Below are 25194 nucleotides of genomic sequence, written 5' to 3'. Positions count from 1 at the left end.
TTCCTTCTCCAGTTTTGCTTTGGCTATTTCAGGTCTTTTGTGTTTCCATACAAATTGTGAATTTTTTTGTTCTAGTTCTGTGTAAAATGCCAGTGGTAGTTTGATAGGGATTGCATTGAATCTGTAGATTGCTTTGGGTAGTAGAATCATTTTCACAATGTTGATTCTTCCAATCTAAGAACATGGTATATCTCTCCATCTGTTGGTATCATCTTTAATTTCTTTCATCAGTGTCTTATAGTTTTCTGTGTACAGACTTTTTGTCTCCTTAGGTAGGTTTATTCCTAGATATTTTATTCTTTTGTTGCAATGGTAAATGGGAGTGTTTCCTTAATTATTCTTTCAGATTTTTCATCATTAGTGTACAGGAATGCACGAGATTTCTGGGCATTAATTTTGTATCCTGCTACTCCACCAAATACATTGATTAGCTCTAGTAGTCTTCTGGTAGCATCTTTAGGATTCTCTATGTATAGTATCATGTCATCTGCAAACAGTGACAGTTTTACTTCTTCTTTTCTGATTTGGATTCCTTTTATTTCTTTTTCTTCTCTCATTGCTATGGCTAAAACTTCCAAAACTATGTTGAATAATAATGGTGGGAATGGGCAACCTTGCCTTGTACCTGATCTTAGAGGAAGTAGTTTCAGTTTTTCACCATTGAGAACGATGTTGGCTCTGGGTTTGTCATATATGGCCTTTATGATGTTGAGGTAGGTTTCCTCTGTACCCACTTTCTGGAAAGTTTTTATCATAAATGGGTGCTGAATTTTGTTGAAAGCTTTTTCTGCATCTGTTGAGATTATCATATGGTTTTTATCCTTCAGTTTGTTAATATGGTTTATCACACTGATTGATTTGTGTATATTGAAGAATCCTTGCATTCCTGGGATAAACCCCACTTGATCATGGTGTATGATCCTTTAATGTGCTGTTGGATTCTGTTTGCTAGTATTTTGTTGAGGATTTTTGCATCTATGTTCATCAGTGATATTGGCCTGTAGTTTTCTTTTTTGTGACATCTTTGTCTGGTTTTGGTATTAGGGTGATGGTGGCCTCGTAGAATGAGTGGGAGTGTTCCTCCCTCTGCTATATTTTGAAAGGGTTTGAGAAGGATAGGTGTTAGCTCTTCTCTAAATGTTTGATAGAATTCACCTGTGAAGCCATCTGGTCCTGGGCTTTTGTTTATTGGAAGATTTTTAATCACAGTTTCAATTTCATTACTTGTGATTGGTCTGTTCATATTTTCTATTTCTTCCTGGTTCAGTCTCAGCAGGTTGTGCATTTCTAAGAATTTGTCCATTTCTTCCTGGTTGTCCATTTTATTGACATATAGTTGCTTGTAGTAATCTCTCATGATCCTTTGTATTTCTGCAGTGTGAGTTGTTACTTCTTTTTCATTTCTAATTCTGTTGATTTGAGTCTTCTCCTCTTTTTTCTTGATGAGCCTGGCTAGTGGTTTATCAATTTTGTTTATCTTCTCAGAGAACTAGCTTTTAGTTTTATTGATCTTTGCTATTGTTCCCTTTATTTATTTTTCATTTATTTCTGATCTGATCTTTATAATTTCTTTCCTTCTGCTAACTTTGGGGGGTTTTTTGTTCTTTCTCTAATTACTTTAGGTGTAAGGTTAGGTTGTTTATTTGAGATGTTTCTTGTTTCTTGAGGTAAGATTGTATTGCTATAAACTTCCCTTTTAGAACTGCTTTTGCTACATCCCATAGGTTTTGGGTCATCATGTTTTCATTGTCATTTGTTTCTAGGTATTTTTTGATTTCCTCTTTGATTTCTTCAGTGATCTCTTGATTATTTAGTAGTGTATTGTTTAGCCTCCATGTGTTTGTATTTTTTACAGTTTTTTTCCTGTAATTGATATCTAGTCTCATAGCATTGTGGTCAGAAAAGATGATTGATGTGATTTCAGTTTTCTTAAATTTACCAAGGCTTGATTTGTGACCCAATATATGATCTATCCTGGAGAATATTCCATGAGCACTTGAGAAGAAAGTGTATTCTGTTGTTTTTGGATGGAACGTCCTATAAATATCAATTAAGTCTATCTTGCTTAATGTGTCATTTTTTTAACATCTTTTTTGGGGTATAATTGCTTTACAATGGTGTGTTACTTTCTGCTTTATAACAAAGTGAATCAGTTATACATATACATATGTTCCCTTATTTCTTTAATGTGTCATTTTTGTTTCCTTATTTATTTTCATTTTGGATCATTTCATTTGTTTCATTATTTATTTTCATTTTGGATGATCTGTCCATGGGTGAAAGTGGGGTGTAAAAGTCCCCTACTATTACTGTGTTACTGTTGATTTCCCCTTTTATGGCTGTCAGCATTTGCCGTATGTATTGAGGTACTCCTATGTTGTGTGCATAAATATTTATAAGTGTTATATCTTCTTCTTGGATTGATCCCTTGATCATTATGTATTGTCCTTCTTTGTCTCTTGTAATAGTCTTTATTTTAAAGTCTACTTTTTCTGAAATGAGAATTGCTACTCCAGCGCTCTTTTGATTTCCATTTGCATGGAATATCTTTTTCCATCCCTTCACTTTCAGATTGGATGTGTCCCTAGGTCTGAAGTGGGTCTCTTTTAGACAGCATATATACGAGTCTTGTTTTTGTATCCATTCAGCCAGTATGTGTCTTTTGGTTGGAGCATTTAGTCTATTTACATTTAAGGTAATTATTGATATGTATGTTCATATTACCATTTTATTAATTGTTTTGGGTTTGTTTTTGTAGGGCTTTTCCTTCTCTTGTGTTGCCTTCCTAGAGAAGTTCCTTTAGAATTTGTTGTAAAGCTGGTTTGGTGGTGCTGAATTCTCTTAGCTTGTGCTTGTCTGTAAAGGTTTTAATTTCTCCATCAAATCTGAATGAGATCCTTGCTGGGTAGAGTAATCTTGGTTGTAGGTTTTTCTCTTTCATCACTTTAAATATGTCCTGCCACTCCCTTCTGGCTTGTAGAGTTTCTGCTGAAAGATCAGCTGTTAACCTTATGGGGGTTCCCTTGTATGTTATTTGTTGCTTTTCCCCTGCTGCTTTTAATATTTTTTCTTTGTATTTTATTTTTGATAGTTTGATTAATATGTGTCTTGGCATGCTTCTCCTTGGATTTATCCTGCCTGGGACTCTCTGCACTCCCTGGACTTGATTGACTACTTCCTTTCCCATGTTATGGAAGTTTTCAGCTATAATCTCTTCTAATATTTTCTCAGACCCTTACTTTTTCTCTTCTTCTTTGGGACCCCTATAATTTGAATGTTGGTGCATTTAATGTTGTCCCAGAGTCTTTGAGACTGTCCTCAATTTTTTCATTCTTTTTTCTTTATTCTGCTCTGCAGTAGTTATTTCCAGTATTTTATCTTCCAGGTCACTTATCCATTCTTCTGCCTCAGTTATTCTGCTATTGATTCCTTCTAGAGAACTTTTAATTTCATTTATTGTGTTGTTCATCATTGTTTGTTTGCTCTTTAGTTCTTCTAGGTCCTTGTTAAACATTTCTTGTATTTTCTCCATTCTGTTTCCAAGATTTTGGATCATCTTTACTATCATTACTCTGAATTCTTTTTCAGGTAGACTGCCTATTTCCTCTACATTTGTTTGTTGTGGTAGGTTTTACATTGCTTCTTCACCTGCTGCATATTTCTCTGTCTTCTCATTTTGTTTAACTTTCTGTGTTTGGGGTCTCCTTTTCTCAGGCTGCATGTTCGTAGTTCCCACTATTTTTGGTGTCTGCCCCCAGTGGGTAAGGTTGGTTCAGTGGCTTGTGTAGGCTTCCTGATGGAGGGGACTGGTGCCTGTGTTCTGGTGGGTGGGGCTGGATCTTGTCTTTCTGGTGGGTAGGTCCACATCTGGTGGTGTGTTTTGTGTTGTCTGGGAACTTACTATGATTTTAGGCAGCCTCTCTGTTAATGGGTGGGTTTCTGTTCCTGTCTTGCTAGTTGTTTGCCATGGGGTGTCCAGCATTGGAGCCTGCTGGCTGTTAGGTGGAGCTGGGTCTTAGTGTTGAGATGGAGATTTCTAGGAGACCTCTTGCCAATTGATATTACATGGGGCCAGGAGGTCTCTGGTGGGCCAATGTCCTGAACTCGGCTCTACCACCTCAGAGGCTCAGGCCTGACAGCAGGCCAGAGCACCAAGACCCTGCCAGCCACACAGCTCAGAAGATAAGGGAGAAGAAAAGAAAGAATAATAAAAAATTATTAAGGTAAAAAAATTTAAAAGTAATAATAATTTAAAAAAGAAGAGAGCAACCGAACCAATAAACAAATCCACCAATGATAACAAGCGCTAAACACTATACTAAGATAAACATAAAAACCAGAAACAAGTCAGTTGCAGGCAGTAAACCCCAAGTCTACAGTTGCTCCCAAAGTCTACCTCCTCAATTTTGGGATGATTCGTTGTCTATTCAGGTATTCCACAGATGCAGGGTACATCAAGTTGATTGTGGGGATTTAATCTGCTGCTCCTGAGGCTGGTGGGAGAGATTTCCCTTTCTCTTCTTTGTTCACACAGCTGCTGGGGTTCAGCTTTGGTTTTGGCCCCATCTGTGTGTAAGTCGCCCTCAGGCATCTGTTCCTGCCCAGACAGGACAGGGTTAAAGCAGTGGCTGATTAGGGGACTCTGCTCACTCATGCCAGGGGGAGGGAGTGGTACGGTAGTCATAATTGGAATGCAGGGTAAGCCTGCAGTGGCAGAGGCCGGCATGATGTTGCAACAGCCTGAGGCACACCATGTATTCTCCCGGGAAAGTTGTCCATGGATCATGGGACCCTGGCAGTGGCAAGCAGAACAGGCTCCTGGGGGGATGTGTGGATAGTGACCTGTGCTTGCACACAGGATTATCAGTGGCTGCAGCAGCAGTGTTAGAGTTTCATGCCTGTCTCTGGTGTCCAAGCTGATAGCCATGGCTCACACCCGTCTCTGGAGCTTGTTTAGGCAGTGCTCTGCCTTCTGTGGGCAAATGGGGAAGGAATCCCCTCTCCTTGGACACTCCGAAACAATGGTCTCTTGCCTCTTAGGAAGGTCCAGAGTTTTTCCCGGACTCCCTCCCCGCTAGCTTTGGTGCACTAGCCCCGTTAAGGCTGTGTTCACACAGCCAACCTCAGTCCTCTCCCTAGGATCTGACCTCTGAAACCCAAGCCTCAGCTCCCAGCCCCCACCTGCCCCGGAGGGTGAGCAGACAGGCCTCTCAGGTTGGTGAGTCCTGGTCGGCACCGATCCTCTGTGTGGGAATCTCTCCACTTTGCCCTCTGCACCCCTGTTGCTGCGCTCTCCTCTGTGGCTCCAAAGCTTTCCCTACTCCCACCCCCACTCTCCACCAGTGAAGTGTCTTCCTAATGTGTGGAAACTTTTCCTCCTTCACAGCTCCCTCCCAGAGGTGCAGGTCCCATCCCTATTCTTTTGTGTTTGTTTTTTCTTTTTTTCTTTTGCCCTACCCAGGTATGTGGGGATTTCCTTGCCTTTTGGGAAGTCTGAGGTCTTCTGCCAGCATTCAGTAGGTGTTCTGTAGGAGTTGTTCCACATATAGATGTATTTTTGATGTATTTGTGGGGAGGAAGGTGATCTCCACATTTTACTCCTCTGCTATCTTGAAGGTCCCCCACCTACAGTATCTTTTTTTTTTTAACATCTCTATTGTAGTATAGTTGCTTTAAAATGTTGTGTTAGTTTCTGCTGTATAACAAAGTGAATCAGGTATACGTATACATATATCCCCATATCCCCTCTCTTTTGCATCTCCCTCCCACCCTCCCTATCCCACCCCTCTAGGTGGTCACAAAGCACAGAGCTGATCTCCCTGTGCTATGTGGCTGCTTCCCACTAGCTATCTATTTTACATTTGGTAGTGTATGTATGTCAGTGCCACTCTCTCACTTCGTTCCAGCTTCCCCTTCCCCCTCCCCATGTCCTCAAGTCCATTCTTTATGTCTGCGTCTTTATTCCTGTCCTGCCCCTAGGTTCGTCAGAACCTTTTTATTTTTTTTTTTAGATTCCATATATATGTGTTAGCATAAGGTATTTGTTTTTCTCTTTCTGACTTACTTCACTCTGTATAACAGACTCTAGGACCATCCACCTCAGTACAAATAACTCAATTTCGTTTCTTTTTATGGCTGAGTAATATTCCACTGTATGTATGTGCCACATCTTCATCCATTCATCTGTCAATGGACAAATAGGTTGCTTCCATCTCCTGGCTATCGTAAATAGTGCTGCAATGAACATTGTGGCACATAACTCTTTTTTTCTTTTTAAATTAATTATTTATTTTTGGCTGTGCTGGGTCTTCACTGCTGCGTGTGGGCTCTCTCTAGTTGCAGCAAGTGGGGGCCACTTCTCCCTGCGGTGCGTGGGCCTCTCATTGAGGTGGCCTCTCCTGCTGTGGAGCACAGGCTCTAGGCACGCAGGCCTCAGCAGCTGCAGCACTTAGGCTCAGTAGCTGTGGCTCACAGGCTCAGAGTGCAGGCTCAGCTGTTGTGGCACATGGGCTTAGTTGTTCCACAGCATGTGGGATCCTCCCGGACCAGGGATCGAACCTGCGTCCCCTGCATCAGCAGGCAGACTCCCAATCACTGTGCCACAAGGAAAGCCCCATAACTCTTTTTGAATTATGGTTTTCTCAGGGTATATGCTCAGGAGTGGGATTGGTGGATCATATGGTAGCTCTGTTTTTAGTTTTTTAAGGAACCTCCATACTGTTCTCCATAGTGGCTGTACCAATTTACATTACCACCAACAGTGTAGGAGGGTTCCCTTTTCTCCACACCATCTCCAGCATTTATTGTTTGTAGATTTTTTGATGATAGACATTCTGACCAGTGTGAGGGGATACCTCATTGTAGTTTGGACTTGTATTTTTCTAATATTAGCAATGTTGAGCATCTTTTCGTGTGCTCTTTGGCCATCTGTATGTCTTCTTTGGAGAAATGTCTACTTAGATCTTTTGCCCATTTTTTCTCGGGTGGTTTTGTTTTTTGACAGTTTGATTAATATGTGTCTTGGCGTATTTCTCCTTGGATTTATCCTGTATGGGACTCTCTGTGCTTCCTGGACTTGATTAACTATTTCCTTTCCCATATTAGGGAAGTTTTCAACTATAATCTCTTCAAATATTTTCTCAATCCCTTTCTTTTTCTCTTCTTCTTCTGGAACCCCTATAATTCGAGTGTTGGTGCGTTTAATGTTGTCCCAGAGGTCTCTGAGACTGTCCTCAGTTCTTTTCATTCTTTTTTCTTTATTCTGCTCTGCAGTAGTTATTTCCACTATTTTATCTTCCAGGTCACTTATCCGTTCTTCTGCCTCAGTTATTCTGCTATTGATCCCATCTAGAGTACTTTTAATTTCATTTATTGTGTTGTTCATTGTTGCTTGTTTCATCTTTATTTCTTCTAGGTCCTTGTTGACTGTTTCTTGCATTTTGTCCATTCTGTTTCCAAGATTTTGGATCATCCTTACTATCATTATTCTGAATTCTTTTTCAGGTAGACTGCCTATTTCCTCTTCATTTGTTAGGTCTGGTGCATTTTTATCTTGCTCCTTTATCTGCTGTGTGTTTTTCTGTCTTCTCATTTTGCTTATCTTACTGTATTTGGGGTCTCCTTTTTGCAGACTGCAGGTTCGTAGTTCCCGCTGTTTTTGATGTCTGTCTCCAGTGGCTAAGGTTGGTTCAGTGGGTTGTGTAGGCTTCCTGGTGGAGGGGACTAGTGCCCGTGTTGTGGTGGATGAGGCTGGATCTTGTCTCTCTAGTGGGCTGGTTCACGTCTGTTGGTGTGTTTTGGGGTGTCTGTGGCCTTATTATGATTTTAGGCAGCCTCTCTTCTAATGGGTGGGGTTGTGTTCCTGTTTTGCTAGTTGTTTGGCATAGGTTTTCCAGCACTGTGGCTTGCTGGTCGTTGAGTGAAGCTGGGTGCTGGCATTAAGATGGAGGTCTCTGGGAGATTTTCGCCGTTTGATATTATGTGGAGCTGGGAGGTCTCTTGTTGACCAGTGTCCTGAAGTTGGCTCTCCTACCTCAGAGGCAGAGCCCTGACTCCTGGCTGAAGCACCAAGAGCCTTTCATCCACACGGCTCAGAATAAAAGGGAGAAAAAGTAGAGGGAATTAGTAGAAGTATGAGGAAGGAAAGGAGGGAAGGAAGGAAGGAAGAAAGAAAGAAAGAAGCAAAGAAGGCAAGAAGGCAAGAAGGAAAGAAAGGAGGGAGGGAGGGAGGGAGGGAGGAAGGAAGGAAGGAGGGAAAGAAGGAAAAAAGACAGAAAGAAAGAAGATACAGTAAAAATAAAATAAAGTATAATAAAGTTATTGAATTAAAAAATTCTTATTTAGAAAAAAAAGGGACGGATAGAACCTTAGGACAAATGTTGGAAGCAAAGCTATACAGACAAAATCTTACACAGAAGCATGCACATACACCCTCACTAAAAGAGGTAAAGGGGGAAAAATCATAAATCTTGCTGTCAGAGACCACCTCCTCAATTTGGGATGATTCGTTGTCTAAAGGAGGGAAGGAAGGAAGGAAGGGAAGAAAGAAAGAGAAAGAACGAAGGTAAAGTATAATAACGTTATTAAAATTGATTATTAAGAAAAAAATTTTTTTAAAAACACATGGACGGATAGAACCCTAGGACAAATGGTGGAAGCAAGACTATACAGACAAGATCTCACACAGAAGCATACACATACACATTCACAAAAAGAGGAAAGGGGAAAAAATCATAGATCTTGCTCCTAAAGTCCACCTCCTTAATTTGGGATGATTGGTTGTCTATTCAGGTATTCCACAGATGCAGGGTATATCAAGTTGATGTGGAGCTTTAATCCGCTGCTTCTGAGGCTGCTGGGAGAGATTTCCCTTTCTCTTCTTTGTTCTCACAGCTCCCAGGGCTAAGCTTTGGATTTGGCCCTGCCACTGCGTGTAGATCGCTGGAGGGCGTCTGTTTTTGCTCAGACAGGACAGGGTTAAAGGAGCCGCTGATTCGGGGGCTCTGGCGCACTCAGGCCGGCGGGGAGGGAGGGGCACGGAGTGCGGGGCGGGCCTGCGGCAGCAAAGACCAGCATGACTTTGCACCAGCCTGAGGCCCGCCGTGCGTTCTCCCGGGGAAGTTGTCCCTGGTTCCCGGGAACCTGGCAGTGGCGGGCTGCACAGGCTCCGCGGAAGGGGGGTGTGGAGAGTGACCTGTGCTCGCACGCAGGCCCCTTGGTGGCGGCAGCAGCAGCCTTAGCGTCTCCCGTCCGTCTCTGGGGTCCGCGCTTTTAGCCGCGGCTCGCGCCCGTCTCTGGGGTTCGCGCTTTTAGCCGCGGCTCGCGCCCGTCTCTGGGGTTCCTTTAAGCAGCGTTCTTAAACCCCTCTCCTCATGCACCAGGAAACAAAGAGGGAAGAAAAAGTCTCTTGCCTCTTCGGCAGGTGCAGACTTTTCCCCGGACTCCCTCCCGGCTAGCCGTGGTGCACTAACCCCTTCAGGCTATGTTCAAGCCGCCAACCCCAGTCCTCTCCCTGCACTCCGTCGGAAACCGAAACCCGAGCCTCAGAGCCTCAGCTCGCAGCCCCGCCCGCCCCGGTGGGTGAGCAGACAAGCCTCTCGGGCTGGTGAGTGCTGGTCGGCACCGATCCTCTGTGCGGGAATCTCCCTGCTTTGCCCTCCGCACCCGTTGCTGTGCACTCCTCCGCGGCTTCGAAGCTCCCCCCTCCGCCTCCCTCAGTCTCCGCCCGCGAAGGGGCTTCCTAGTGTGTGGAAACTTTTCCTCCTTCACAGCTCCCTCCCACTGGTGCAGATGCCGTCCCTATTCTTTTGTCTCTGTTTTTTCTTTCTTTTGCCCTACCCAGGTACGTGGGGAGTTTCTTGCCTTTTGGGAGGTCTGAGGTCTTCTGCCAGCCTTCAGTAGGTGTTCTGTAGGAGTTGTTCCACGTGTAGATGTATTTATGGTGTATCTGTGGGGAGGAAGGTGATCTCCGCGTCTTACTCTTCCGCCATCTTCAAGGCCCCCCCCCCCCGGGTTTTGTTTTTTGATATTGAATTGTATCAGCTGTTCGTATATTTTGGAGATTAATCCCTTGTCAGTCACAGTGATTGCAAATATTTTTTCCCATTCTGTGGAGTGTCTTTTCATTTTGTTTATGGTCTCCTTTGCTGTGCAAAAGCTTTTAAGTTTAATTAGGCCCAATATCTTTATTTTGGGTTTTATTTCATTAGTCTAGGAGGTGGATCCAAAAAGATATTGCTGCGATTTATGTCAAAGAGTGTTCTGCCTATGTTTTCCTCTAAGAGTTTTATAGTATCTGGTCTTACATTTAGATCTTCAATCCATTTTGAGTTTATTTTTGTGTATGGTGTTAGGGGATGTTCTAATTTCATTCATTTACATGTAACTGTCCAGTTTTCCTAGCACCACTTATTGAAGAAACTACCTTTTATCCATGTGTAGGCTTGCCTCCTTTGTTGTTAATTGACAATAGGTGCATAGGTTTATATCTGGGATTTCTATCCTGTTCCATTGATCTATAAGTCTGTGTTTGTGCCAGTACCATACTGTTTTGATTACTGTAGCTTTGTATTATAGTCTCAAGTCAGGGAGCCTGATTCCTCCAGCTTTGTTTTTCTTTCTCAAGATTGCTTTGGCTATTTGGGGTGTTTTGTGTTTCCAAACAAATTTTAAGACTTTTTTGTTCTAGATCTGCAAAAAATTCCATTGGTAATTTGATAGGGATTGCACCGAATCTGTAGATTGCCTTGCGTAGTGTAGTCATTTTGACAATATTGATTCCTCCAATCCAAGAACATGGTGTATCTTTTGATCTGTTTGTGTCATCTTTGATTTCTTTCATCAGCATCATAGATTTCAGAGTACAGGTCTTTTGCCTCCTTAGGTAGGTTTATACCTAGGTATTTTATTCTTCTTGATGTGATGGTAAATGGGATTGTTGCCTTAATTTCTCTTTCTGATCTTTTGTTTTTAGTGTATAGAAACGCAAGAGATTTCTGTGTATTAATTTTGTATCCTGCAACTTTACCAAATACATTGAGGAGTTTTCTGGTAGCATCTTTAGGATTTTTCTATGTGTAGAATCATGTCATCTGCAAAAAGTGACAGTTTTACTTTTTCTTTTCCAATTTGGCTTCCTGTTATTTCTTTTTTCTCTCTGATTGCCGTGGCTAGGACTTCCAAAACTATGTTGACTAAAAGCGGCAAGAGTGGACATCCTTGTCTTGCTCCTGATTTTAGAGGAAATGGTTTCAGCTTCACACCATTGAGTATAATGTTAGCTGTGGGTTTGTCATATATGGCCTTTGTTATGTTGAGGTAAGTTCCCTCTGTGCCCACTTTCTGGAGAGCTTTTATCATAAATGGGTGGTGGGTTTTGTCAAAAGCCTTTTCTGCCTCTATTGAGATGATCATATGGTTTTTATTCTTCAATTTGTTAATGTGGTTTATCACACCAATTGATTCACGGATATTGAAAAATCCTTGCAGCCCTTGGTTAAATTCCACTTGATTGTGGTGTATGATCCTTTTAATGTTTTGTTGGATTTGGTTTGCTAGTATTCTTTTTTGAGGATTTTTGTGTCTATGTTCATCAGTGATATTGGCCTGTAATTTTTTTTGTGTGTGTGGTATCTTTGTCTGGTTTTGGTATCAGGGTGGTGGTGGCCTCATAGAATGAGTTTGGGAGTGTTCCTTCCTCTGCAATATTTTGCAATAGTTTCAGAAGGATAGGTGTTAACTCTTCTTTAAAGATTTGATAGAATTTGCTTCTGAAGCCATCTGGTCCTGGACTTTTGTTTGTTGGAAGTGTTTTAATCAGTTTCAATTTCAGTAATTGTGATTGGTCTATTCATATTTTCTATTTCTTTCTGGTTCAGTTTTGGGAGATTGTACCTTTCTAAGAATTTGTCCATTTCTTCTAGGTTGTCCATTTTATTGGCATATAGTTGCTTGTAGTAGTCTCTTATGATCCTTTATATATCTGTGGTGTCCATTGTAACTTCTTTTTCATTTCTAATTTTATTGATTTGAGCCTTCTCCCTTTTCTTCTTGGTGAGTCTGGCTAAAGGTTTATCAATATTGTTTATCTTTTCAAACAACCAGCTTTTGGTTTAGTTGATCTTTTCTATTGTTTTCTTTGTCTCTATTTCATTTATTTCTGCTCTGATCTTTATGATTTTTTTCCTTCTGCTATCTTTGGGTTTTGTTTGATCTTCTTTCTCTCGTTGCTTTAGGTGTAAGGTTAGGTCGTTTATTTGATATTTTTCTTGTTTCCTGAGGTAAGATTGTACTGCTGTAAACTTCCCTCTTAGAACTGCTTTTGCTGCGTCCCATAGGTTTTCGATCATCATGTTTTCGTTTTGTTTCTAGGTATTTTTTTTTAACTTCCTCTTTGATTTCTCCAATGATCCATTGGTTGTTTAGAAGCATATTGTTTTGCCTCCACATGTTTGTGTTTTTTTAGTTTATTTTTTTCTTGTAGTTGATTTCTAATATCATAGTGTTGTGATTGGAAAAGATGCTTGATATGATTTCAATTTTCTTAAATTTATCAAGGCATGCTTTCTGGCTCAGCGTATGGTCAATCCTGGAGAATGTTGCATGTGCAATTGAGAAGAATGTGTATTCTGCTGCTTTTAGATGGAATGCTCTATAAATATCAATTCCATTTGGTCTAATGTGTCATTGAAGGCCTATGTTTCCTTATTGATTTTCTGTCTGGATGATCTGTCCATTGATGTAAATGGGGTGTTAAAGTCCCCCACTATTGTGTTACTGTTGATTTTTCCTTTTATGGCTGTTAGCATTTGCCTTATATATTGAGGTGCTCCTATGTAGGGTGCATATATATGTACAATTGTTATATCTTCTTGGATTGATCTTTTGGTCATTATTCAGTGGCCTTCTTTTAGTCTTTGTTTTAAAGTCTATTTTGTCTGATATGAATATTGCTACTCCAGCTTTCTTTTGATTCCATTTGCATGGAATATCTTTTTCCATCCCCTCATTTTTAGTCAGTATATGTCCCTAGATCTGAAGTGGGCCTCTTGTAGACAGCATATATATGGGTCTTGTTTTTGTATCCATTCAGCCAGTCTATGTCTTTTAGTTGGAGTATTTAATCCATTTACATTTAAGGTAATTACTGATATGTATGTTCTTATTGCGGTTTTGTTAATTGTTTTGGATTTGTTTTTGCAGGTCTTTTTTCATCCCTTCCTCTTTTGTTCTCATCTCTTGTGATTTGATGATTATCTTTAGTGTTGTGTTTGGATTGATTTTTTTGTGTGTGTGCATGTATCAATTGTAGATTTTTGGTTTGCGGTTACCATGAGATTTTGAGATAGCAGTCTATATATATATACACAAGATTTTTTTAACTTTTAAGTTGCTAGTCTCTTACTTTCAAATGCATTTCCAATACCCTGCATCTGTACTCTCCTCTTCTCACAATTGCTGGTTTTGATATCACATTAGAGTATGGATGATTTCCTACCTTTACAGTATGTTTGCCTTACCAGTGAGCTTTCCCATTCATAATTTTCTTGTTTCTCATTGTGGCCTTTTCTTTTTGGCCTAGAGAAATTCCTTTAGCATTTGTTGTAAAGCTGGTTTGGTGGTGCTAAATTCTCTTAGCTTTAGCTTGTCTGTAAAGCTTTTGATTTCTCCATCAAATCTGAATGAGAGCCTTGCTGGGTAGAGTATTCTTGGTTGTATGTTTTCCCCTTTCATCATTTTAAATATATCGTGCCACTCCATCTGGCCTGCAGAGTTTCTGCTCAAAAATCAGCTGATAACCTTATGGTGATTCTGTTGTATGTTATTTGTTGCTCTTCCCTTGTTGCTTTTAATATTTTTTCTTTGTCTTTAATTTTTGTCAGTTTGATTAATATGTGTCTTGGCATGTTCCTCCTTGGGTTTATCCTCTATGGGACTCTCTGCTCTTCCTGGACTTGACTGACTGTTTTCTTTCCCATGTTAGGGAATTTTCAGCTATTATCTCTTCAAGTATTTTCTCAGGCCCTTTCTCTCTCTCTCTTTTCCTTCTGGGACCCCTATAATGTGAATGTTGGTGCATTTAATGTTGTCCCAGAGGTCTCTTAAAGTGTCCTCATTTCTTTTCATTCATTTTTCTTTATCCTGTTCCAAAGCAGTGATTTCCACCATTCTGTTCTTCTGCTTCATTTATTCTGCTATTGATTCCTTCTAGTGTATTTTTCATTTCAGTTATTGTATTGTTCAACTCTGTTTGTTTGTTCTTTAGTTCTTCTAGGTCTTTGTTAAATATTTCTATCTTCTCAATCTGTGCCTGCATTCTTTTCCTGTGATTTTGAATCATCTTTACTTCATTACTCTGAATTATTTTTCAGGTAGATTGCCTGTCTCCACTTCACTTAGTTGTTCCTCTGGGGCTTTATCTTGTTCCTTCGTGTGGAACATATTTCTCGGCTTTCTCATTTTGTCTAACTTTCTGTGTTTGTCGTCTCCTTTCCACAGGCTGCAGGATTGTAGTTCTTCTTGCTTCTGATGTCTGCCCCCTTGTGGGTGAGGTTGGTCCAGGGGCTTGTGCAGGCTTCCTGGTGGGAGTGACTGGTGCCTGCCCACTTGTGAGTGGAGTTGGGTCTTGTCCGTCTGGTGGGCAGGGCCAAGTCATGGGGTATGTTTAGAGGCAGCAGTGGACTCTGGACGACTTTATGCAGCCTGTCTGCTGATGGGTGGTGCTGTGTTCCCACCCTGTTGGTTGTTTGGCCTGAGGCATCCCAGCATTGGAGCCTGCAGGCTGTTGGGCGGGGCCAGGTCTCAGTGCCAAAATGGCGACCTCTAGGAGAGCTCATGCTGTTGAATATTCCCTGGGGCCTCCACCACCAGTGTTCTTGTCCCCACTGTGAGCCACAGCTGACTCCTGCCTCCTCAGGAGACCCTCCAAGACCTGCAGGTAGGTCTGGCCCAGGTTCCTATGCAGTCATTGCTTTGCCCTGGGTCCCAGTGCTCATGAAACCATTTTGTACTCTCTAAGACTGGATTCTCTGTTTCTCACAGTCCTGTGGAGATCCTACACTCAAGCCCCACTGGCCTTCAAAACCAAATGCTCTGGTAGCTCATCCTCCCTTTTACAGTACCCCAGGCTGGGGAGCCTGACATGGGACTCAGAACTCTCACTCCTGTGGGAGGACCTCTGCAATATAATTATTTTCCAGTCTGTAGAAGTGGGTATGAGATTTGATTATATCATGAAAGCACCCCTCCTACCATCTCATTGTGGCTTCTTCTTTGTCTTTGGATGCAGAATACCTTTTTGGTAGGTGCCAGTGTTTTTTGTTGATGGTTGGTTAGTTGTGATTTTGGTGTTTTCATGAGAGGAGGTGAGCTCAGGTCCTTCTACTCTGCCATCTTGTCCTGCACTCCTCTTCATTTATCCCATTTAGTGAGAATATTCATATAGCTCATTGCAGAAATATTAATGTGTTTTGTTAGGACCTGTGGCCCTGATGCAACTGGGTGCATGTATTATATGGTATATGCATCCTATAGCCTTGCTAAAAACCAAAACAAATTCTATCTTTTTAACTACATTTGGCTTCAACATTTTTAGATGAGCAATTGTGGTCTTGTAGAATATTTCTTAGATCTCTTCGTCCCCCAGTACATAGAAACAGGCTATGAGTGGTGAGTGGAGGTAAAGAAAATTAGAAGAAATTGAGATGTCCAGTTAGTTATGATCCCTGGTCTGTGGTACCCCACTCCCATTCTTACATGCTGCCCAAAGCCCTGATGCCTTCCTCCTCCTCTCCCTTTGATTCCCAAATGTGGAGGTCATCACATCTCCTTCTCCCTCAGCCCCTCCCCTTCTCTAGTTCAGTATTGATCTTCTGCCCTTGGAAGACCCTGCTGTCTAGCCTGCAGGACTGACGTTAATAAGGTGAAATAATAGGCTTGACTTATCTGCCAATCAAATGCCCTCTAGATGGAGGAGGGTCATTTGAGCCTCCAAGGAAACTCCATGCTGGAGTGTATGCCATCTCAGTGTGCACCAGGCCCTGCATAGGAAAAGTGACATATCCATCACAGGTGTGTTCCTGGGACCCTGAAATTACAGTGGGGTCCTTGGCAGAAAGGAATGTCAGAGGAGTGTTTTGACAAATGCTTCGAAATATTTGGTTCAGTGCCACCAGACCCTCCGTCCTCTCTCTACTTCCAGCTTACACCTGGGACGCCTGTCACCAAGTCCCTTTGAGCAGTGACTTGAGCCACCTGGTGGCAGAGATCCAAGCTTTGAGAGGGCAGCTGGAGCACAGCATTCAGGGGAACAACTATCTGCGACTACAGCTCGAGCAGCAGTTGGATGGTGGTGCCAGCAAAACCAGCCTCAGCCCCTCCTCTGTTAACCAGAAATTCCCCACCAACACTGACCCTGGAAACAAGCAGCTGCTCTTCCAAGGTAGGAAGGAAAAGGGAATCAGGAAGCCCTCAGCCAGTGGGGAGGTCCCCAGGATGTCTACCGTGGAAGGGACAATCTCGCCTCTTCCACGCTCCTTAAGGTCAGGGTGAAATCGAAGGTGCTTCAATACAGTGCCTTGAGAGAATGGGATTTAGGGTCAGATCTGGCTCCAGATTCTGAGTTTGACCCTTACGTGTTGTTTGCCTTGTGTTTAAACTCCTCAGGTATTTAAGCCTTAGTTTCCTCATCTTTAACATGAGGATAATAATAATATACACTGTGCATAGTTATATGGAGCATTAAGTGAAGTAATTTACCGGTGCCTGATGCAATAAGTGCTCAGCAGTTAACAGCTGTATGTATTAATGCCTATTCTTTATATTTTAGAGGGCTTTAAAATCTACCACGTTTTCAAACAAATTTTCAAATAATTTCATCAGAGCTAGGGTAGATTTTACTATCTCTGTATTTTACATGAGAAAACGTAGGCACTGGGACAATTAACTGACATGCTAAGGTTTACAGGAGTTAAGAGGCCAATCGAAGATTCGAAGCAGAAGTTTTGATCTGCTCTCTGTGTTCCTCCCACCTCACTATGCTCTGTCTCGGTGTTGCTTCTCTTTCCTCTCATGCTTTCCCCTCTCAGAGCCTCCCCACAGCACCAGCCAGGACTCATCTGAACTGGCTCAGTCACTCCTCCTCATCATAATACAGCACAGAGGCCTGAGGTGGAAAGCAGGTTCTAAGCCACATTTGCCTGAGCAGGGTCATTTCTGTCTCTTCGTGATATTTTCCAATACCTCCCCTGGAGGATTGCTGCCTGGTCTCCAATAGGGCATTTCAAACTCACCAAGGCTTATGTCTCCTATTCTTCTTATACTACTACATGCTTTCTAGTATGTCTCTTTCTTATACTACTACATATTTTCCAGCACTGACTCATCAGAATGGTGATTAGAGTGCTGAGTTTAATCGCCCATAAATCCATTCGTTCTTTGATCAAATATTTTTAACATATATACTACATATATTTATACGTATTTATATTTAGTTAGAAAGCATTGTATTAGACACACTGCATACAATATTATATTCAAATCAGGGGTTAGAAAAATATATCTAATCATTTTTCAAACTAGAAGTTGCTTTCTCATGGAACAGCGTTCAATTACAGGAACATCTTGCTCCAAATTAAGTGGTTTGTTTTCCACTGGTTTTGACTGTGGTACATGGGTGATGATTATGTAAGAGGAGAGTCCTGTTGCCTTAGATCTCCAGTAGTGAAGATAGGCTGTGCATGTGTTTCAGGAGCAGTATATTCCAGGGTTCCTAAAGTTGTGGTTATCTTTACTCCCTAGACTCAGTTGCCTCCCCTCCAGTTCGGGATGTGGGCATGAATTCTCCAATTCTGGTCTTCCCCAGCTCTTCTCCCGCTGCTCATGGCTCAGAGACCACAACCTTCAACAGGACAAATGGTAAATAGGGCAACTACAGGACTCAGGGTCTAATGATGGAAAATGACTAAAGCAAGTAACCTTTGGTTCTCTATATGCACATTATCTGAATTTAGAGATTTTTCTCTGCATGTCCCACGGCCTTTAGCCCTACTCATTCCATCTCCTGTGGCTGCCTTTTTTGTCATTATTCTTCCTCCTGTGGTTTTCCTATTGCTCTGGTATTTCTTCATTGCACTATAATCTCTTCCTTCTTGAAAGTGCTCTCTGTATCCAGCTTAATTTCCTTGTCTGTGTCTTCTCAACCCCCAAATTTAAATTTTTTTTAAATTTGTCCTGAATATTTCATTTGTCAATAAGGATAAAATTTGCCTCCTGGCAATTTTATCATTATGAGATGATGTAAGAAAGATTATGAAAATATAGAACCCAGAATATCTATGGACTTCACACTTGTACTTTCCAAGACTGTCATTCTTGTTTCTGGCCTCTTTCACTATTTGATGTCCATTTTGGATTGAACTGAGGATGATTATGTATAACAGTGGATTCTGTGTTATTGTGGTTTTATTCTTCAGAGCTGGGTTTGGATGCTTCTCCAGTAATGAAGAACCCTCCCAAGCTGGAGGGTGATGCTACTGATGGCTCCTTTGCCAATAAGCATGGCCGCCATGTCATTGGCCACATTGATGACTACAGTGCCCTAAGACAGCAGATTGGGGAGGGCAGACTGCTGGTCAAGAAGATAGCGTCGCTCATGAGATCAACCTGCAACTTCCCTGGCCTTGAAGCTCCAGGCACAGAGGTAATCACGTTTTAGCTTTTAGGTGCACCTTTTCCTTAGGCCCTTTCTTCTTCTGATTTTAGCTTCTTCTCCCTCTATTTTTTTTTTCCTGCTCCACATCTCCCATCAGCTGAGGATACATCTTCCATTGATATCCAGCTAGGCCTTTTATCTTCATCTGCCAATTTCACTACAAGCGCTGCTCTGTTCCAGATGTAGCTGACTTGCTATTTCCCCTCAGAACCACAGAAAAGCATGTGCAGCATTGCCGTCCTCATCAGTAGAGCACGTTAAGCGTCAGCATACACACAATGCTGTACTGAGTACCCTTTGGTAGCTTATTATCTGCTAAAGTCATGCTGGCATATGACCATCTGTGGGCAGAATAAAATCACTTAATCAATTGGCTGGAAATTGAGAATCTGTGTCCATAGGGGCCAAATATGTGGAAGGGGTGAGGAGGGTGGCAGCCGTGGAATTTCTCTGCTCACACTGAGCAAGGCGGGAGACCAAGCAGCAAGGCTCCTCAGAGCCCTTCCCCAGGGAGAGATCCAGGTAGTAGCTGCTGTGCTGTCTGAGATACTGGAGATGCACAGGCGTGCAGGGACAGCCCTGCCCTCAGGGGCCCCCACGATAGAGAGGGATGCCCACACCTGGGGCTCCAGGCACAAGGTTACAAGGGCTCTGGGTGTGAGGGCATGAACCCAGAATCAGCTGTTATCCCAGGCAAGGAAAGTAACAGGTTCATGGGGGGGTGCCAACAGGGGATACGTAAGTTCTCGGGGGAGAACATGCCAGGTAAAGGGAGCGGCACCTCAGTCCTTCGAGCTACAAGTGGTGCAGTCCATTTGAAGCATAAGGTGTGATTTACGGAAGGACAAGGGGGCCAGTGCAAAACTAGGGACCTTAGACTCTGGAGCATGAAGCAGGACTAGAAGCTAAAGAATGTGGGGAAAGCTGGAATCAAATGCATTCTTGCAAATCGAGAGGTCCCTGCTGAGGTCAGAGAACCTTGGCTTCCAGGTTAGAAAAGGATTTCACAGGTTTAAGCAGGCCTGTGTCTACGCCTCACCCACAAAGGAAGCTGAGGCCAATGCTCAGCAAAAAAAAAAGTGATGTCTCAGCCCCGGGGATGTCCATGGCTACCTCCCCCTTTTCCCAGGTGATGGGCAGTGAAGGCATCCACGAGCTCAGGAACAGCGCCAACGCCCTTCACCACCGACTGGAGGAGGCGGCGTCCCTCCTCACCATGTTCTGGAGAGCAGCCTTGCCAAGTTCCCACGGCCCTGCGCTGGACAGCAAAGCGGTAAGAAGCCAGCATCCCCTACTGGCTCTGCCCCCAAATATCCTTCTGCCTCCTTGGTCAGCAGATCCTGAAGGTCAGGAGCCGAATGGGCAGCTGGGACCAAGGGGACCTGAGGGGGCGTCCCTGGAGGCAGACCTCTCCTCCACGGTGGCTGCTGTCAGTGCAGCTCTGACTCCAGCCCCTCTCCCCACACCCCTGACCCCCAGGATAAGTAAGCAAAGAGTAGAAGGAAAGGACATGGAGGAGGCAGAGACACGAGAGCCCTGGTAACCCCTAAATGTTCCGTTTCTTTAACTTTCTGAAGTTTGGCTGCGCTGAAGTTCAGGACCATGTTAAAACATCAACATCTCCTTTCCCTTCCTAGCCCACCCCCACCTCCAGGTCCACATAGTCAGGCAGGATCACAGAATGTCACCAGGAGTCACCCAGCCTCTTGTAGCCACCCCCTGGAATCCCAGAAAATCACTTACATCTGCGTCACAGGGTCAGGCCTGGGGAGAGTCACCCTCCCCCAGGTGCTCTCAGATCTCAGACTGCTTTCTGGTTGGTGACCTTGGATAGGCGGGTTTCAGGATCCCACCCAGGGGTTCCAACTCCAGACTAAGATCACTGACACTTTAGGGGCCCCAATTATGTTAATTCCAAGGAGGGAGCATTTTGCCATCTTGTGGTTGGCAGATATATTTACAAACTTACTGTCTCAGGCCAGCCCCGTCTCCCCAGGCGTGATATCCAGGCATAATATTCCCAACGACCAAGTCTTACTTGTGATGCCCAAGTGATATAACTATGTCAGCACGAAATCTGAGCTCTTGTTCACAGCTGGGAGCTTCAGTGTGGCCTGGAGTCAGGTTCTCTGCAGCAACAGGAGTGTAGCCTCTGCTAATCTACACCGGGGCTTCCAGGTCCTCGGTGCTCCCACCTCATGGCCCATCCTGAGCCACCACCTGCTGGAGGGATTGAGAGGCTTTAATGAGGGAAATCTGCTCCAAAACTACTTGAGAAGATGGTAGAATCCTATCTGGAGCTGTAAAGAGCCACCGAACACGGTGCTTTAGGCCTTCTGACCGTTGACAGAGAGCCTGTTTTTCTTCCCAGGGAGAGTCCATGAAAAGGGAGCTTCTGGAACTGAGAACCAAACTATCCAAACAGGAGAGTCTCCTTCAGAGCACAGCTGAGCATCTGAAGACCGCCAACCAGCAGAAGGAGAGCATGGAACAGTTTATCTTCAGCCAGTGTGGGTGCCCCCAGCCAGGGAATGGGACAGGAAATGGGGGTCCTTCCAGGTCCGCCACCTGTGCTGTGAATGGACAGAGACCAGAGAGGTTAGGGGATGGGGGAGACTGATGTGACGTCTCTAAACCTCCTGTGCCATCAGTAATTGTGGAGGCAGAGGAGGGGACACGGGGTGGGGGGGCAGCAGGAGACCCCAAGCTGAGTGTCCAGAAAGACAAGCTTTAGAACACACATCCAACGCAAGCATGGGCCCACTGGTAATTTCTGCCTTGGGGGCTGCTTTCTCGTTTCAGTGACCAGGACACACGATGTTTTGAAGAAGGCAAGGACGAATTTGGAGGTAAGGAAACTACTGCACCAGTCGGAGCCATAGAGCCCGCCCCAAACTTATCACCGTCTGTCATCAGAGTGTGCAGGTGATCCTTGACCTGCTCTGACCTTCCAGGAGCAGATGTCTGGTCTATCTGTGGGAGCTCAGGTCCTCATGGGCATCCCTCTAGATGCCATCCTCATCAGCCCTCCACCCCAATCAGCAACCTCCCTTGACCTCTCGGTTGACCCTTACTTTGTCATCATCTTCCCTCCTTATTCCAATTCTGTCTCCTTTATGCCAGGTCAGGAGTGGGGAGGAATGCAGTTCAGTTGATTCTCGAGGTCAGAGGACATATGGGGTCTGCCTCTGAAGGAGCTTTCAGTAACGGGATCCTGAGGCCAGTCAGGTGTTCGGGGGTTTCCTATAACCATTATATGGAAAAATAATGGAAAGATGCAACCTAATAAGTTGATTTCACTGCACACTATTGGGCTGAAAACAGCAATTTGATTTTGATATCTCTTTTTCTTTAAGCAACAACACAAAAGAAAATCCTTGGGTCTTATTGATCTGAAAGAGCATTTGGTAATAAGTAAAAACTGAAACACAAAGGGCAAGATATTATCTCTATGGCAGACCTTCTCTACTTTTATTTAAAATACTAACATATTCTCTAGCAAGCGCTTTGATGAAAAACTTGAGGTCTTAGAAATGGCCTAAAAATCAAAAACGAAACCTTTTACCTTGGACTTTAAAGCTTTGCCATAAGCAATTAAGCACATTCCTAGGAATGTTCCTAAATTGTAACCTAAGAGAATGTTGACCCCACAGTATGAAAATGGGTTGGGCCATAATTTAACTCTGTTTTGTTTGTCTGTTTTGCTAATTTCTTCTGTTTTTCTCTGATGATTCCTCTCTTTCCTGAGCCTTTTTAGAAGAACACTTACAAGATTGCCTCTGTAAAACCTTATTCCTGCCTCAGCAAAGGTAACCCAACAGCCTCTCATACCTCCTGGCTTCCCCAGTTTGGAAGTATCCTTCCCACTTCCCCTAGGCCACTGGAAAGGCCCCAAGCCTGGGATCTAATCCCAGGCTTGTCGCTAAGTGGCTGTGTGGCTTTGGCTGGGCCCAGTCTCTGTGAGCCTGCTGACCCTCATCTGTAAGAGGCGGCACTAGAGTTAGATGATCTCTGAGGTCCCTGCTGACCTGGCCCCTCCCCCTCCTCATCAAGTAAACAGAACACAAACTTTAATAGGAGGACGTCCCTGCAAAATGTCCTCTCCTTCCTACAACAGGCTGCTTCTATATATGCCTGTTTCATACTAAGCATTTCCTTTCCTGGGAGATTGCAAAAGCCATCCTTTTGCTCCAAAGTGAATTGGAGAGTGAACTGGCCCCTGAAGAGGGAGTGGTAGGGTCCGGCCACCTGGTGTGCAGTGGCTTTGAGCAGAGATAAGACCACAGGAGGTGGTGGGAAGCTTTTCCTCTAACCTGGTGGCCCCAGTTGCTCCTCCAGACCTCAGCACGTGCCCTCAGCTCATCCTCGTGACAGGCTCTCACCGTGCTCCTGGCTTCTGTCACCACTCAGATCTCTCTCCAGCCTCAGTTAGCCACCAGCAGTGCCTGATAATGAACTCTTACTTTGTGTTATTTTCGTCTGCAGGTGAAATCCCTAAGGGCTCTGCTGTGCACTCCAGTCCTGTGACCCTTGCCTTCCAGGAGCCAAGCAAGAAGCGAAGCCACCAGAGGTCCTTAAAACTGCAGGAAGGGTGGGCCTGCCCCCCTGCTTTGCAGCTCCCTGTCTGCTGAGGAGGATCTGGGCCCCACTCCTCCACACCTGCTGGAAGGTCTGAAAGGAGTCAGAGATGTGGCCTGATGGGGCAGGGCGAAAGGCAGAGGGCCTCTCCTGCAGTTGAGGAATAACCAGCCAAGGTCCACTGGACCCAGCACTAAGCAAAACAGGCATAGTTTGTAGAATACCTTGTGACACTGCTTTTGAATGCCCCAGGGGTATGGGAACCAGCAACAGCACATTTCTCGCCTCATCCTCTGAGGGTCAACTCAGGGGAAATAGGACCTGCTTCCTAGCAATGGAGCCAGCCCCACACTGGAGCTCCACAGCAGATCTAAAAGCACAGGACTGAGCAGCGGTGCCCTGCAGGACAGTGTTGGCAGACCTAACCTGGGCCAGGGAGCTGGGTCACAGTCAGGCTGGGGATTGGTCTACACTGCAGCACCTGAGTTATTTGAATCCACGTGGTGAGAGCAGTGATTCCCAGATGCCATCTCATGCTTAGCCTAGACCTCCTATTTCTGTTCTATTATGATCTCCAAAAAGTGTACTGACCTTACTCTAAATATGCTGTCCCATTTTGTCATCCCAACTTCTCTCTGGGAACTAGGGACTAATGGCCACACCAAGCCCATTGAAAGTCTTGTGTAAAGCAAATCAGTGATCATTTTTAAGTAACATGTGAGGAACCCCCAGTTGCTAAAGCCTAGTCTGTGTCTTCACAGTGCTTTAGAATGTGTGTAAGTGTGTATAAATGTATGATATATATTTATATATGTTGCTATAGCGATATGTTGAAGGCTAACACAACTGGTGGATAGGGTCAGTGGGAGGAAATGAAACAGTCTTTTTGGTGGCTATTAAAGCAAAATATGTATAAAGAAATAAAGTTTTCTTCACCTGCTTAGTTTCTAATTTCTATACCAGTCCTCAGGGTGAGTGTGTAAAAACAGGAAAGACAGACCATCATTAAAAAGCTAACTGTCTGAAGCAGAATCAAAATGGTAGAGTAGGTGGATATGGAGCTCCTCTCCCCAACAGACGTATCAAAAATACATCTACATATGGAGCACTCCTCCTTGAAAAGGGGCAGAACTAGAAACCAAAGCTGCAAGAAAGATCTACATGTAATTAATTGGGTAGGAAGGGGAAAAAGAAGAAGACCTGGGTCAGCTCCTGGGCTCCTTGGTGGGATCTGCAAGGAGAAGGTCCACAAGGGTATACCCTTGCCCTGGGGAGTGAGCAGGTCAAGTCACAATATGGGCATCCCAGTCCTGGGGTCCTGCATGGAGTGGCCAGGCCCCCTTGCCTCTTGGGAAATCTGTTGAGACAGAAGGGTTGGAGAAGACTAGACTCTACTCACCAGCAGTGCATGCTGGCTTGCTGACAATCAGGGCAGAGAGTGTTGCACTGGGAGCAGCCCCCTTGCTCTATTTCCCAGTCCAAAGGGGCAAATGCCCTGGCCCCACTCACTCCACACCACAAGCTGGCACAAAATCTTGCCAGAGACTAGATCTGGTTGTGCAGAGACAGACCAGGATATCTGGGGTGTGATCTAGGAGTAGCCTCAGATGCCACAGTCAGCAAGGGCTCAGGGCAACAGGTGTAAATGCAGCAAACATTAGTGTGTGTCCACGGTGGCACAACAGGAGTGTGCAAGGGCCAAGCAATGAATCTTGAGCAGACAGGCCATGGGAGAGGATATGATCTAGCTAGGCAGAAACAGCCCAGAGGGCCTGGGGTGTGGTCCAGTTGGGGCAGCAACGGCCATTGTGAACATGCTCAGGAGTACACAGTGGTTTGTCTTCCAGCTCAGCACTAGATCTGGGGCAGAGAGGTCCTGGGTGAGGTCTGCCACAGAGGCAGCCCAG

The 25194-nt window shown here is 44.0% G+C and overlaps 1 protein-coding gene across 26 annotated transcripts in view; it reads left to right on the top strand.

Moving 5' to 3' along the window:
* PDE4DIP (phosphodiesterase 4D interacting protein) overlaps positions 1-24227 on the top strand; it is a gene marked incomplete at both ends in the record, with an annotated part of 225879 nt that extends 201652 nt beyond the window's left edge. For 8 of the 26 annotated variants that reach the window (XM_082833024.1, XM_082833023.1, XM_082833048.1 and 5 more), the window contains 7 exons: positions 16199-16438; positions 17797-17913; positions 18471-18697; positions 19839-19982; positions 21081-21219; positions 21512-21558; positions 22467-23143. In XM_082833024.1, the coding sequence (XP_082689150.1) occupies positions 16199-16438; positions 17797-17913; positions 18471-18697; positions 19839-19982; positions 21081-21219; positions 21512-21558; positions 22467-22694 (1142 nt within the window). Of the gene's footprint in view, positions 1-16198; positions 16439-17796; positions 17914-18470; positions 18698-19838; positions 19983-21080; positions 21220-21511; positions 21559-22466; positions 23144-23194 lie in introns of those variants that run through there. The other 18 variants (XM_082833041.1, XM_082833027.1, XM_082833025.1 and 15 more) reach the window with 7 other exon arrangements.
* Positions 24228-25194: the final 967 nt, after the last annotated feature.

This window comes from Leucopleurus acutus, assembly GCF_964270905.1.
Source record: "Leucopleurus acutus genome assembly, chromosome: 2".
Taxonomy (NCBI): domain Eukaryota; kingdom Metazoa; phylum Chordata; class Mammalia; order Artiodactyla; family Delphinidae; genus Leucopleurus; species Leucopleurus acutus.
The sequence above is the reverse complement of the archived record's forward strand: the minus strand, read 5'-3'. Positions and strand labels throughout refer to the sequence as shown.